Consider the following 14,270-nt stretch of genomic DNA (forward strand, 5'->3'; position numbering starts at 1 on the left):
GCCACGTGATCTGCGTGCTGCCCGCCTCCGCGTGGGCACAGGGCTGGCAGCGCCCCGGGCCCTGTGGTTTGTGTCGGTCGGGGCTCTTAGGCCGCCGCCTCAGGGCCGCGGCCGCCTGGCCTGTGGGGAAGGTCCGGGAAGCAGGCGGTAAAGGACCCCGGTGCTGCGCCTGGCAGTGCCCTCCCGCGATAAGACACGATGCTAGAGCTGCAGTGTGAATCTCTTTTTAGTGAGTGCGTTTTGTAAGGCACTGCTTTACCTCTCCTTTTTGGTACCTTCCTACAATAAAAACATTCCGATGTGGAAGCAGAAGTTCACTTTCTCTGCTTGTCAAGCACCCCAAACTATTGCGTTCCTGGAACGGAATCAGGCATTTGAATGACAATCTTGCCAATATTCTTGTTTTTCTCCATGGTCCTGTGTGCCTCGGCAATGTCGTCCAGACGATAAACGCTGTGGACAACTGGTTTGAGATGAGGGGACGTTCCTCTGGAAAAATACGGCAGCACCTTTTCTGTGAAGTCCTTCACCAGCTGTTCCTTATACTGGAGGACAAAAGAAGCATTTTGAAGGTTATTTCCAGTCATTTAATTCACAGAGGTATCTCTAACCACAGTGCACGGTTCTGAAGGAGATGCTTCCTGGCATTTTCATTGTGAGATAGATGTGTAGAGAACTGACAGGTACAAGTTACAAACAGGAAGAAAACTAGAAAACTTTCAGATTGTACTTTAATTGACTGAAATTCTCCAAAACAAGTTGTATAAGCTTAGCGCAGAACCGTTTAAACTCAAACCGATAAAGTTCTTGAGAATATTATGTATTAAACCATGCAAAAATCTATCCCAGGGCTCTGCACTGCTGTCTTTCACTGTAATACCTGAGAATTTTCCTCATAAGGTGGTTCTTCCTTGGTAATTTCCAGGGCTCCAAATGAGCTTGGTCTCTACTTTGAAAAACGATCTGACAGGGCTTTTCTCCCCACCCACCCCAACTTAATGAAGTTTCCTGATCACTTGAGGGGTTTTTTATTCTTAAGCCAAATCTTTGAACTATGGTACTTGTGAAGTGCGTTTGTAAGTCCTGGGTCTCATTCCTCTGATTCAGCAGTTGTAAAAGGGATGCATTTGATACAAAAGGGAATTTACAACTTAATTTGCAGTGGTTTCCAAAGTATGTAGTAACAATTCAAGGTGCTGCTTTTTTGGTAATAATGTGTTAGATTCTGCTTTAACATTGGTACAAAAGAAAGCTCTCAAAACTCCTTGATTTTAAGATAAAACTGTATACACTGTTGACAGCTATTACTTGCCTTCTTGTCTCTTGATCGTAATAGACTTGTGTGGATGGTTGCTCTTTTGCTAAGCAGGCTTGAAAGCAAATCTCCACGTACTTCACCTCCACCTAGTAGTCCATAAATAATCCACCGGCCATCAGTACTCAGACACTTGATATTCTTCTCCCAGTAAGAACCACCAACAGGATCCAAAATAATATCTACTCCAGAACCTCAAGTAGAAACAGAAAATATTTCGACAATGTAGTTAAGCTGCATTAAAGGCAGGAGAATTTCAGGCAGCACTAAAACCTTATACTTCACAGGTACAGAATCAATCCTACAATTCTTATTTAAATCTTTCTACTGAAATTAGGAATTGGCACAATGATTTTTGAGGAATTCTAGAATTGGGAACAAAAAATAATCATTAGATACAGATATCTATGTATAGTTAGATAGATATAGATCGATACATATATCGAGATACAGACTGCATCATAAACCATCCCAAATGCTTAGAAAAGCTAAATTTTTCTAACAGAGAACTAATTTTTGTTCCTGTATTCAAGCACTTAAAAAGGCAAGTGTGAGGATCCCACAGTTCCTTGTGGAGGCAGCAATAACACAGGCACAATATTTATGCCCCAAATGAACAAAGAGATTCCATGCAGAAAACTGAGTGCAATTAAACTAAAGAAAGATACATTCTTGGGCTGAACAGGAATGTTCAGCCTGAATGGGCTGAACAGCCTATTCTTGGCCTGTTGGTTGTTCTAACATCATCATTATTGTCTGCTCCTTCACCAACTAAGGTGCCAGTTGAAACTGAGTGTATGTGCATGTAGGTTCAGAGGTGCATACTCCTTAGCTATAACAGTGTCTTTCACATTGAGGTTCTTACCTTGGGTGAATGCCAAGACCTTTTCACTAAAATTTTCATTCCTGTAGTTGAACCCTACAGCTGCTCCAGCTTTTTCTGTTGCTTTCAGTTTCACTTCAGTTCCTGCTGTCACAATGGGAATAGCTTTTGCCAGTCTTACTAGCTGAATGGCTGCTATACCAACTCCACTAGCTCCAGCATGGATCAACACTCTCTCACCCTCCTGTACTTTACCTGAAGGAGGACATAAGAGAAATAGTTACCCATTTGTCATCACATCTGGATTAAAACACAAACAGTGTGGAAAATACCGAAGAGGAAGCTGAAAGAGATGCCCTTAAGTGGGCTTTGTTTACATCTACATATCCTTCATAAAAGAAACAAATACAGAACACAGCTCACAGTGTACTAACAGGACTCCATTTTACCGTCTCTGGTGGAATGACTTTTGCTTGGCCCTGCCCGGTTCTGGGCATCCATGACCAAGCTGCTGAGGTGAGTGCAGTCAGCCTTTTTATACCAGGACTGTCCACTGCCACCAACAGAAAACACTTGGAGGATATTACTAATGAGAAATCAGGCACTCAACAATGAAGAAATACCAGAAGTGCTGGATGGTGTTAAGGAGCAGTTTTAACTATCACTTTACCATCTACCAGTTGCCCTCACACATTTGTATTCCACTCATTGTTACTGGAAGTGAGGTACTGAGTAGTCCTGAAGACATGGTCCTTATTGAACACAGGCCCAAAGGAAGCAACACTGCTCACAGTGAGTCTGTATTTTGTGTAGTGAGGAAAGTTACTTGTTTGTAACTCCTGTTCTTTAGTGGAGGTTTTAGGTGCTGCTGCTGAAAAGGGTAGGAGGAGTATATTTGTCAGCTGAGGAAAACCCTAGCAAGTGCTACTTCTAGTGCCTTGGTAGCTCATTTTCAGAATGAAGAGTGTGAGCTTATATCTGTTTTAAATCAGTTCAGAGGGGATTTTACCTAAAATCAATATCTCTGCGAAATAAGAGAGAAGATGTTGTCTACTGTAGATTCACAAGCAATTAGTGAGAAAGTTCATGATATGGTCATGCTTGCAGCAATGTTAGAAGTAGTATGTGTTTGCAGTTGTCTGGAGAACATGTTAGTTATTTCAGGGTCTAGGCTTGATGGAAACTGCCATTCAAGCTAAGAAATACAGATGAAAAGAAAACTGACCATCTTTCCATATCCTTCCTTGTAAATATGCAGTCAGCAGAGTAAGTTGTGACTCGGGACATGTGGTCAAGGTTTGAGGATATGGATCTGGCATACCAGATTCTGACCCATGTGAATGGAATGACAGAGAAAAGGTTCTTTAGAGGCAAACAGCATACAGGTGGAGGCAAGAAAGAAAGGATTTCAGAACAGAAAAGAAGACAAGCTTCCTTTGGTGGGATAGATTTGCAAATATGCTTCTCACCTACAAAGTGCAGCAGCTGAAAGGCTGTTATCCAGGCTTCAGGAATAGCTGCAGCCTGAGTAAAAGTCAGATCTTCAGGAATTGGCATGAGACAGCCTTCGGGTACTGTAACGTATTCTGCCTGGCCACCTCCGGAAAGCAGAGCCATCACTGCATCACCAATCTTCCACTGACCCCTGCAGCCAGGTCCGAGCCCAACCACATTTCCAGCTGCTTCTAAGCCTAAAATATCACTTGCTCCTTCAGGGGGAAGGTACTTCCCTCTCCTCTAAAATAAAACAAAAGAGAGGGCAAGGAAGGAAAAGCCACGTATCAGTGAGTGTAATAACCTGCAACATTTCATTCACATCCAACCTAAATTCCTACTTATTTAATCCCCATTTTTCCACTGTGCAAATGTTCAGTAAATTGAGCATCTTCTATACTCTAGCAACACTGCTTGTTTCCCAAGTATGTTTTAGTCTTAAAAGTCTATCTGCAAATTCAAGAGTCCCCTTTGACCAGGCCAGTCCATACTGGTGAAGTATTATGGTCCCCAGTACCAGAGCATGGCTTTCAGCTCAAATTAAAACAGCTCATACTTAACAATTTGAATGTGATTTTTCCCTGCTGTAATGGAGCCAGTGAAATATTTCATGTTCATCTCAAATGCCTAGAGAATGGTCTAAGCATCTAGAAAGATGGGAGCTCTGGTTTTATATCTTTTCTTGAAAGGCAGCTGCCTTTCTGTGCCACTCCAGCATTGCAGTGACCCAGACAAAAACACTTAACTGCTGAATCAACAGACATAACTTCTTGAACTCTCCCATCCAATTGCTCACCAGGTCTCTCTTTTAACTCTTCAGATTTGTCAAGACTTCAGAGAGGGGCTGGACAAAATCAGTGTCATTTTCAGGTGCATTAATCTGCTTAACATACACATACCTGGAGTAAATCAGCCCTATTCAGAGCACTGGCAGAGACCTTCACAAGCACTTCTCCTTCTCCTGGGTTTGGTTTCATCACATTTTTCACATAGAGATTTTCTGGGCCTCCTGGGCAATCAAAATAGACAGCCAACATTTTATCTGAAAGAAAGAAAAACAAACCCAAAAACCTGCCATGAATGTAGACACACTTCTGTGCAGCTGTAAAGTCTCAGTAATCGTTAACCACAGCTCCAGAGACTCCACTTTGCAGATGGAGAATGCAAACTGTGACACAGTTCAAAGGTAGAAGAGGGGAGAGTGGTCAGAGAAAGCTGAGGAGTTACAGTGCAATGAAATATGTTAATGTTGGGACACAACGTATCATTGCAAAAGCCATTTGACAAACCACGAAGATCACTTTGCATCAAAGCACAGGCTTTAATCCTGCACAGAACCATGTGTGGAGCCAGCAGTGCTGACCACCCACCTAAACTGTGAAATGTAACACACAAATGAAAACAGCCTCCCTTGCTCTTGACTCCCCTGCATGATTAGGGCTCTAGTGCCCAACTGACTGAAGGACAAGGGCTATTAAAATGGTAGGCACAAATGGGATTTTAAAACTCTCAACAGAAAGAGCCTTTATTGGACATATCTAAAATCATGTAAGTGCTGCTTTACAATTCAGCCCATAGACAACAACTTGAAGATACATAAAGGCACAATGGATGATCTAGCACGCATGAAAGATAACAAATGGTTTTAAAAATTCCTATTTATCCTCCTTGCCTCAGCAGGTGATTCCTGAGTGCCTAATTTGCTCTGGTAGAGTCCCGCTGCTGCAGGAGTCGCTCAAGTAACTCCTCAGACACTGTTCTGGGGTCCTTGCTTTTGGCACCAGCAGTTGCTGAGGTTGAGAGGTCCAGCCTCCTGGGGCCTGGCAAAATCAAACCTGTTGCAGTCTTCCCTGTGTCCACTAGGTGGAAGGAAAGCACCTGTAAGGATCCCTGTACATTGCTTTCAAATGGGTCAGAAGACCGCAAGAATTGAAAACCAAGTTTCCAACCAAAAGCAACAACTTCAAACTGTCAGATCTGCCAGCGGTGGCCCAAAACAACAATTCAAAGAAGTTATGTGGTTCCCGAGCACGATTCGTGGCTCACCTTTTTCCTGTAAAGGAAGGAAGAACGTTCACGCACGAACCCAGCCTGTGTTCAGGACCAGAGTCTGATCCCGGTTCCTCCTCTTCCAGCTCTTGCAATTGGTGTTCTCGAGCACAAATATGTCTCACTTTTTTCCTGTAAAGAAGGTTGTTCTCAGCACTGGGAACAAACCCAGCCTTTCTCAGGAACAGAGTCTGATCTCAGTTCCTCCTCTCCCAGCTCTTGCAATTGGCTGCTCCAGAGAAAGAGGGTGGAGCAGAATGAGGGTGTGTTTTACTTTGGAGAGAGAGTCATGAACGGAGTCAGAAATGTTGCTACATCTCACCATTATTTCTACCCATGGACCTAGTCCACCGATTGAGGCACAAATCTACTTTTCCCTTTGGCACTGAGGTAGAGATCTTCTGCTCCCCCCATGTTGTGGTTTAAGCCCAGCCAGTAACTCAGAACCACGCAGCCGCTCACTCACTCCCCTGCTCCCAGAGGGATGGGAGGAGAATCGGAAGAATGTAAATCGCATGGGTTGAGATAAGAACAGTTTAAAGTATAACACAGGAACAGAACTAAGGCATAACACAAAGCTACTGCTGCTACCACCAATAATAATAATGATAAGGGAAATAACAAAGGAAGAAAATACAGCTGCTCACCACTTGCCAACTGATACCCAGCCCGACCCAAGCAGTGATCTCGGCCTTCCAGGTTAACTCCCCCCAGCTTCTATACTGGGCATGACATGCTGTGGTATGGAATACCCCTTTGGCTAGTTTGGATCAGGTGTCCTTTCTGCTTCCTCCCTGCTTCTTGTGCTTCTCCCCACCCAGGAGAGCATGAGAGACTGAAAAGTCCTTGATCAGGGTAAGCATTACTGAACAACAACTAAAACATCAGTGTGTTATCAGCACTGTTCTCAGACTAAAGCCAAACCACAGCACTGCACAAGCTACTAAGAAGGAGAAAAAATAACTTACAGCTGAAACCAGGACACCCCAGCACAGAGGGAGGTTTGATCCAATGCCCTTGCTGTGCCAATCCACTGGATGTGTGTGTATTTGTATGTTCTTGTGCAGAGCACTGAACTGCTGGTTTGATTTCTGATCAGATATACTAAAATGGCATTATGGGTGTGAGCTGTGACAGTCCTTATGCTACACAACCAACTTAGGAGGCTTTATTGTGCTTTGTTCCTGTAAGCATGTTCAAAGTTCACTGGCTTATGTCCACAAGCCCCATGCATTTCTACCTGATGGTTTAGGTGCATGATCACACCTCTTCAATAAGCTTTGCTCTTTTCTCCAGATGAAGGATCAGATCATGCCTTTTTCTGTGTCCTTGTTACCAGCTCTCGTCTTTTTGAGTTGTCAGGGAATAAAACTGACACTTCAGAGTATTTAAAAGTGATAAATTGTATGTCTGTCCATGTGTGGGATTATTCTGTCGATTTTTTTCCCTATCAATTTTGAGATTTTGGGACTCAGGCTTTTAAGCTCTTCTTTGAAATAGAACTAATCGAGAATCAAATATAGCTAAAAAGTCTTTTGTTCCCACGTGACTCAAATAGCTAATGATTTGTTTCTGCAAATGAAAAGATCATGGAGCGTGGTCTTCTTGAGACTGATCTTCTTTGATATCCTTTACACACAGTGTGATTCAATCCTGATAGTGACTTTGTCCCTCCTCCCCACTCCTCACAGAACTTTGCAATCACTACAGTTCAAAATAACTTTATAGCAGTCAATGACAATGCAAACTGTCATGTTAAAAATGCATTTTATTTGTCATATTCAAAGATGTACGGGACAGTCTGAAAATATGTTAATGAAACTTTTTCCTTTGTTCCTGGGGTCAGTGGTGCTTTGCATGGCTGAAATGCTATTAGAGAACTTTCTTTGCTTAGTGAGATTAACAGTTTTCTTACCTGGAAACAGGTGAAAAGACACATTAGAAAGATCAAGCAGAGCATCCTAAACCAAATCACTTTCAATTCAGTTAAGAAACGTAGAGGATAGATGCATAGCGTAGTCCTCTTATGAGCAGTGAACCACCAAGCATTCTTGAAAAAACAGAAGGAGACTCAGCAGTTAGAATGTAGTAAAGCAGCAGTTTCTTGCTTAAACTGGATAATCCTTCAAGCTTCTCTACTTCATCTCCTTGTGAGCAGTCCTTTGGAGCTTAATGACGTTCAGGTTTTCTGAACATTCGGCTACCTTTCTCTCTAAAGTAGTCTGCTATAAAAATACAAGGAAACAAATAAAAAAAAAATCAACAATGATAAAAATCATACACAGAATTACTGTAATAGAGATGTTTTTCTTTTCAAGTTCAAATCCACCTCAGACTAGACCATACTCGAAAGCAGATAGCAGTATTTCTAGCTGACAATTAAAAATACTAATACCTATATTCATAAGGTATTATTTGTTCCAGAGAATCAACATTGAGCACTTTATATCATTTTCAGAAATGTCTTGTAACATGTGAAGAAAAGGTGCTTTGTTTTCTTTTCACAAAGAAATGGTACAGAACATCAAGAATAAACTCCAGAGAATGTACGTTGTCAAAAGCACTGCAGATCTGGCTCTGGAAACACTTAAACCTTACAGTTTACTCAGGAACAGTGACCAATTACAGACAAGGTGACTATTGGCAAGACCAAATAACTTGTATGAAAACTGTTACAGGATTTTGCAAGTGTTGGCAGTTTTTTGCAGTCTTCCAAATTCACACTTTCCGCCTTCCTCCTGTGGCACTGAAGGAGATACTATCAACTATGATGTGGCTACTGAATTTATTACTGAGCCAGCCAACCAGACCTGGGGCTAAATAACACCTTCTGGATCTGCTCCAGCTCCATTTGTAGTCCTGCAGAAAAATACTAGGCTAAAGGTAGTCTGAAGTTATCTTAAAATATGAGGCCTAATTCTTAGATTTAGTCTCATTAATGTTGCCCTAGGTGGAAACACTCCTTTGAAAACCTTCCTCATCTGGAAGGACCATTCTGCTTTGGTATTTTATGCCCCTTTCGACCCACTGAATACAAACTCCTGGTCATGCTCTCAGTAAACTTAACCCAGTGGACATCCTGGAAGCTCTTTGTCCTTATCTGTGCCATACAGTACCAAAATGGGAAATTTGTCTGCTTCTCTGTTCATAGCCCAGCACATAAATGTCCACCAAAATCATTTGAAGTTGATGTGCTGGCCATGCATGTCAGTGACAAAGGCTTGTAATACCTAAGCTCACACAGAACCATCACAGCTGCTATGACAGGCATGAGCTGGAATCATGTCTGGAGCACAAGAAAATGGAGGCTCTCTAGGCAGTGCAGTGCTGGTACAATGGTTTTGTGTCCAGCCTGCTGCAAGACACAAAGTAATGGTTAAGAACTAAAAGAAAGTAGAACATTACACAAAACAGAAGTTGCTCTGATATTTAAGGCTGAAATGAACATAGGAAGGATCCAAAACCATGCGCAATCCAATTCCTTCTTCTTCTGGTCCATCTGCAGTCAGATGCATTTTTGGTTAAACAATGTTCAGGGGCTGTAAAGTGTGAAGAAGTGAAGAGGCTGCAAGGAAGGCTAGGCTTTGCCAGCCTGACACCAAGGACAGACCCACCAGCCAAGAACCAGACTTCTCAGGGCCCAGCAGGCAAATTTGTTTTTAAACCTGCGTTATAGCCCCTAATATCCTACTCTTGATCATAGTGTTTTCAATTGTAAAAGCCTTTTGAAAAAGGTCTGATGAAGAATTTGTCACTAAGACTCTTACAGTTTATTCCAGACAAAATAGCTTATGCCCCAAAACACAAAATAAATACCACTTACTTTTAGGCACCTAGATGAGGAACAAAAGCTAGGGACACAGGGGCCTATAATTTCATTCCTATTCAGTGAAAGAAGACAGGCATATACATAGATGAAGTTGAATCTTCTCTACAAAATATTCCTTAGAAATGCCCATGAAATTTCGTAGAAATTTCTTAAATTACCCCTATGGTGAAAATCAAGGCTATTCTGGGTATCTGCTCTTATGCATTTTATCCATTTGGATTATGCAATAAAATTACTGTATTCTTAATATGGAGTCAGCATATTAATATCAGTAAGATGTGTAACCCTGTTATTTAGCTCCCTGGCCAAGAACAAAGAGTGGTTATGTCTTGCTAGCACCTCCACACAAAAGAAAAACTACATTTGAGATGCAGCCAGGATTCTGCAGCTCGTCTGTGAAGGGCTGGGGTTTGCAGTATTCCCATGCAAATGGGGAACAAAGAGTTAGATGTTAACACTGAGTCTTAAAAACACTAACACCAAGAAAGGTCACAAAGAAAACTCAAGCAGGCAAGGGAAGGAAATGGGCACTTTCCCTGGAGAAGAGGTGATTTGTTACTGTGAGAAAACGGGACTAGCTTCATGATGTCCCAAGATGTAGGAAAAGAAACTCCAACTTTCTCCTAGAGACTCGGCATTCTAGAGAAGGTCTGAAACCCTTGAAAACCTCATGTCTCTGAAGTGGACTGCAAAGCAGAGTATCAAAGCTGATGCTCTACAAAAGTGTGCTTAAGACCTCAGGATGAGGCATATGAGGTCAAGAACATGTGACTGCCAGATCCCGTTTTGCTGAAAGGTAAGTAACAGAAAACTGTGCCAGAATGGCCAAGGGAAGAGAGTTTGGCAACTGCTTCATACCTATGGAGGCTCTGGAACACAGTGGGGTGTGATATCTGGAGAGGGTTTAGCTGTGGAGCCATAACCACGTCTGTGTTCAGTTACCCAGATTTCAGGATTTGTTAGTTTGTCAGATTAATTTTTGAGGCTTTTTGCAAGGGCAGAGCTGAGATGCCAGCATGCAGGCACACAGGTACAGCCATTTCTCTTACCTAGTTTCTCCACAGCTTCCACACACACACTGGGATACATACCCGCTTTGTAAGTAGCAACCAGGATGAAAGTCTTTGTCTTCACACCTATCAGTCCTCCATCCAGCTAGATAATACGGAAAACTGGTATAAGGTTACAAGGCTCTAAATAACCCATGTAGATATACATACTGCCTGACAGTTTGGGCCAACTAGAGGCCTTTTCTTTGCCAGTGTATCTTTTATCTTGGGGGGAAAAGGGAAAATACTGTCTTAAAATATAAGCCAGGACACAGATAAACAGTGGCATTGCATATTCTGAAGACTGTTGACTATTAAAGCAAGTCAGTCAAATGCTTTATTATATTGCCTTCATTGATTAATGTATCACTTCCATTGACTAATGTATTACTGCACAGCATTTTGAAGACGTTATCCTAGTGCTCAATGTCACATGCAAAAGCACTGATAAATGCAGATAGAATAACTAGTATTGCTGTGAGAGCATGCCCAATGTTTTATGAACCCTGTCTCCCAAACTCTGCCTTGCCAATATATAATAAGGAATGGAAAAAGACATTGCAAAGTACTGCATTTTCCTGAGAGGGGATCCAAACTTGAGAGCTGCTCAGCCTCTTCTTCAAGTTGCTTAGCTCATTTCAGTGCGGATTTACTCAGGAGGGGAAGAATTAAGATCTGAGTAACACCCAGTTGGATGGGTGTCACTTCAGAATGTGTGACTTGGCTGTAGTAACAAAATTCTGCTGTCTTGAGCGTGGCTGCATGCAGCCATGTCCTCAGTTTGTGTCTCTGAATTTCAGAGGTGAATTACTGAGGCTGGAGCCCCATGAGATGTGTGTCAAACAGGTCCTGCTCACCTGGACCTTTTTCTCCCATGACCCAGCTACCTTATTCTGGCCCTGGGCTACCCAGGCCCTTCTATTACCTGTTTAATTAATTAATGAGGCAAGAAACCAATCCAGCAAAACAATTCAGTGATAGTTTTTTCTCAGCTTAGGGAAACAAACAGTTTTAAAGAAGAACATAAGCCCTGCACGTGGTGCTGTGGTGTTAGGGAAATGAATGGTGTTACCCATTAAATTTGTATTATGCAGCTAACACTTCTTTGTATTCTCCACTGATTTCACTCCACACCTGCTGGGAAAGTGATATGTAGAGAAAGAAAGAGGCATGTGAAGGTTTTCTGCTTGTGTTACAGTGTTCACATAACCAGGCAGCAAGGGAAGGAAGTAGGAAGTCCTCAGATTTCTCAGGACAGCCACAGCTCTTATCAACATACATTTTGAGGACAGAAGGAATGCTCATCCACACGGACACATTTATAGTGCTTCTCCTTGAAGGAGAGTCCTCGCCTTCTAACTTTCAATAAGTTCTTGCAGAAAGTGTAGATAAGGTTTAAAGCATTCTCTGACAGCACCTATGTTAGTACAACACAGTGTTATGGACCAAAAAAAAATGCACCTCTTTGCAATGATGAACTGCTTTCCACCCTCTGTCTTTGATAGCTCACTTAAAATTACGATGTAAAAAACCCACCCACCCAACCGACCAAAACACATCTGCCTGGCTCTGAAACTAGACCAAGTTTCTATACAGTGCACTATATTTTCAGAGACTCATTTAGAACAATCTACTTAGTTTGTGGTTACCCTCTGCATAGTCAGTGACACTCCTCTAGGTCAGCAGGGTGCCCTGTGGTGATGGGCCCTGCTGTTGAAAGGCAATACAGGGCAGGGCACAGCCTTCCCTGGGTTGTGCAGAGCTCACCTGAGGATGCCAGTTTCAAATATCCTTGGTCATAAGTAGGGAAGTGTAACTTTTCCTTGCACCTAATGGAGCAGTCTGCATGGGTCACAAATCTATTCATGTCAATATGCTCTTGGGCTCAGTGTACACAGAACTGGGTCACTGGTTTGGCATATTTATATTCAGCTGGTTGCATAAGATGACCCAATGATCCTTTCTGGCCTGAAATTCTTTCAGGTCAGTGGAGCTGGGTGTGATTTACACCAGCTGAGGACTTTGCTCTAGACCTCTGTATATAATCTGCCTTGCTGAAAAGTCAGCAGGCCAGCATCTCTGAAAGCTGTGGTTTATCTTAAAGATAATTTCCATATTAAACATGATGTCACTATTACCTAATGGACCGATGCCATCTCTGAGAATCTGTCCCCAGGGATGGGGCTATCTTAACAAGTGCTTCATCTTTGAACACATTCTTCTGAGCATGCTAAAGTTAACAATATGTACTCCTGGAAAAACTGCTGGGAAATGTTTGAGAGCTGGTATCAGGGGGATTAGGGGACAAAGTGCTACCTTCCAATGACATAAAGATGACTGTAGTGTGGGAAGCATTCCTGAGCTAGGAAATTCATCAACTCTGTCAGGGAGTATAATATGATATGACCAGAAATGCTGTTATTCTGCTGTTCAACAGCTGATGGACAATGAAAGAAGATCAACCACAGCTATACCAGCAAATTTAAGGTGCCAGGGAGCAGTTCTGAGTACTGTTGGAACACTCTAAGTAGCGTTTTGGCCTGGGCTAGCAAGCAGTTTCCTAAATAATTCTGAGGCAGGAATGGCCCAGGACTGCTTCTTACAGACAACCTAGTATAGCCACTCTGTGCTGGGGTTGTAGTGTGGGCACAGCACATTCCACACCAGCAGGTCTCAGTGCCAGGGAATGGACCTATGTACATCTGTTGTGAGCACAGAGTGGTTAAAAAGGAATTCTCGAAAATGCCAGCTAAATGGCATCTTCCTCTCAAAAATCAAAGACGTGAAATTAGCAGCCAACTTTGCAAGTTAGCCCCCCCAACACAGCAGCTAGGCTGTACCCCGTAACTTGGTCCCCGAGGTGAAGCAAGACAATGTATTTGGTAGAGTGCTGTGCTCCCTGCCATTATCGCTACTTTGTGCTCCAGATTCCCAGAGTTTCTACCTCTGCTTCCCAGGACACTCTTTGGTCTCTCACATTAAAGCCAAAGGTTGATGCACAGACTTGTCTTTCCTTTATGTTGATGATAGCTGCGTTTTCCACATGCTTTGTTCTGGTAAGACTGTCATTCAGCAAAGCCTGCAGCTGGTTCATTTTCCTTCTGTCCTGTGAAAAGAAATAGATGTATAAATGTTCATTCCCCTTCCCTTTTATATTGGAAGCCAGATCTTACTGCATGTGGAATTTAGATTTTACTGCGTGTGGAATTGCCACAGAAGTAATGCTAGGCCTCAGACAAGCAAAATAACCAAATAAAAATCCTAAAAAGAAGAGAGCAGCAGAACAGACTGGAAGGGCTGGGGGTCGGTGAAATGGTCGCCTTTCTCAGAAAGGCCATTACAGTCCAGTTACATTTTTATAGTGTAAGTATTTCTGGCTTCTTTTTTTCCTGGCATTTAGTTTTCCTCTCACTAAGGAAACAGTCCACAGTGAGAACACAAAGAAATGAGATAGAACTTGTCACAACCAGCAGATCAGAGCAGAAATAGGAGGGTAAGGGTCAGGATTTCTGGGCCAGGCTTGACCTAAACCAAACATTATTTTACTTTCAAACGGTCAGCACTAACATGGTTATTGTTAAACCTCTGGGTCACTGTGGCAATACTGGGCTGCCGTTTGGGATTACACCTCACATTTCTGTTGTGTGATGGTATCTCTGGCAACAAGAGAAGCGAGATACTGATTAAATCTTCAGGTAGCAGCATGCATCT

At 42.5% G+C, this 14,270-nt stretch overlaps 1 protein-coding gene and 1 long non-coding RNA gene across 3 annotated transcripts; one reads left to right on the forward strand and one right to left on the reverse strand.

Annotated features, from left to right (window-relative positions):
• The first annotated feature begins 25 nt into the window (after positions 1–25).
• Positions 26–843, forward strand: LOC136015605 (uncharacterized). The gene is made up of 2 exons (XR_010613258.1): positions 26–229; positions 444–843. It is a non-coding gene; the product is annotated as an uncharacterized LOC136015605 (long non-coding RNA).
• On the reverse strand, positions 209–13,665 carry TP53I3 (tumor protein p53 inducible protein 3). 2 transcript variants are annotated; one of them, XM_065681757.1, is made up of 7 exons: positions 13,504–13,665; positions 10,560–10,665; positions 4,532–4,674; positions 3,608–3,875; positions 2,181–2,393; positions 1,313–1,509; positions 209–545 (listed from the first exon to the last, which is right to left on the reverse strand). In XM_065681757.1, exons 1-7 carry the CDS (start codon positions 13,651–13,653, stop codon positions 345–347), a joined length of 1,278 nt encoding a protein of 425 aa, XP_065537829.1. In that variant the 5' UTR covers positions 13,654–13,665; the 3' UTR covers positions 209–344. The 2 variants fall into 2 exon arrangements, with proteins under 2 accessions (XP_065537829.1, XP_065537828.1); XM_065681756.1 differs by lacking the exons at positions 10,560–10,665; positions 13,504–13,665 and adding an exon at positions 5,679–5,901.
• Positions 13,666–14,270: the final 605 nt, after the last annotated feature.

The sequence above is a fragment of the Lathamus discolor genome, chromosome 5 (assembly GCF_037157495.1).
Source record: "Lathamus discolor isolate bLatDis1 chromosome 5, bLatDis1.hap1, whole genome shotgun sequence".
Classification (NCBI taxonomy): domain Eukaryota; kingdom Metazoa; phylum Chordata; class Aves; order Psittaciformes; family Psittacidae; genus Lathamus; species Lathamus discolor.

Excerpts from the sequence above, each read along its gene's own strand:
- TP53I3 (XM_065681757.1), bottom strand. The coding sequence starts at position 13,653 with ATGAACCAGCTGCAGGCTTTGCTGAATGACAGTCTTACCAGAACAAAG. Across the intron at positions 3,876-4,531 it reads ATAGGGCTGATTTACTCCAG|AGGAGAGGGAAGTACCTTCC; the intron begins GTATGTGTATGT and ends GTTTTATTTTAG. Across the intron at positions 2,394-3,607 it reads TCAGCTGCTGCACTTTGTAG|GTAAAGTACAGGAGGGTGAG; the intron begins GTGAGAAGCATA and ends GTCCTCCTTCAG.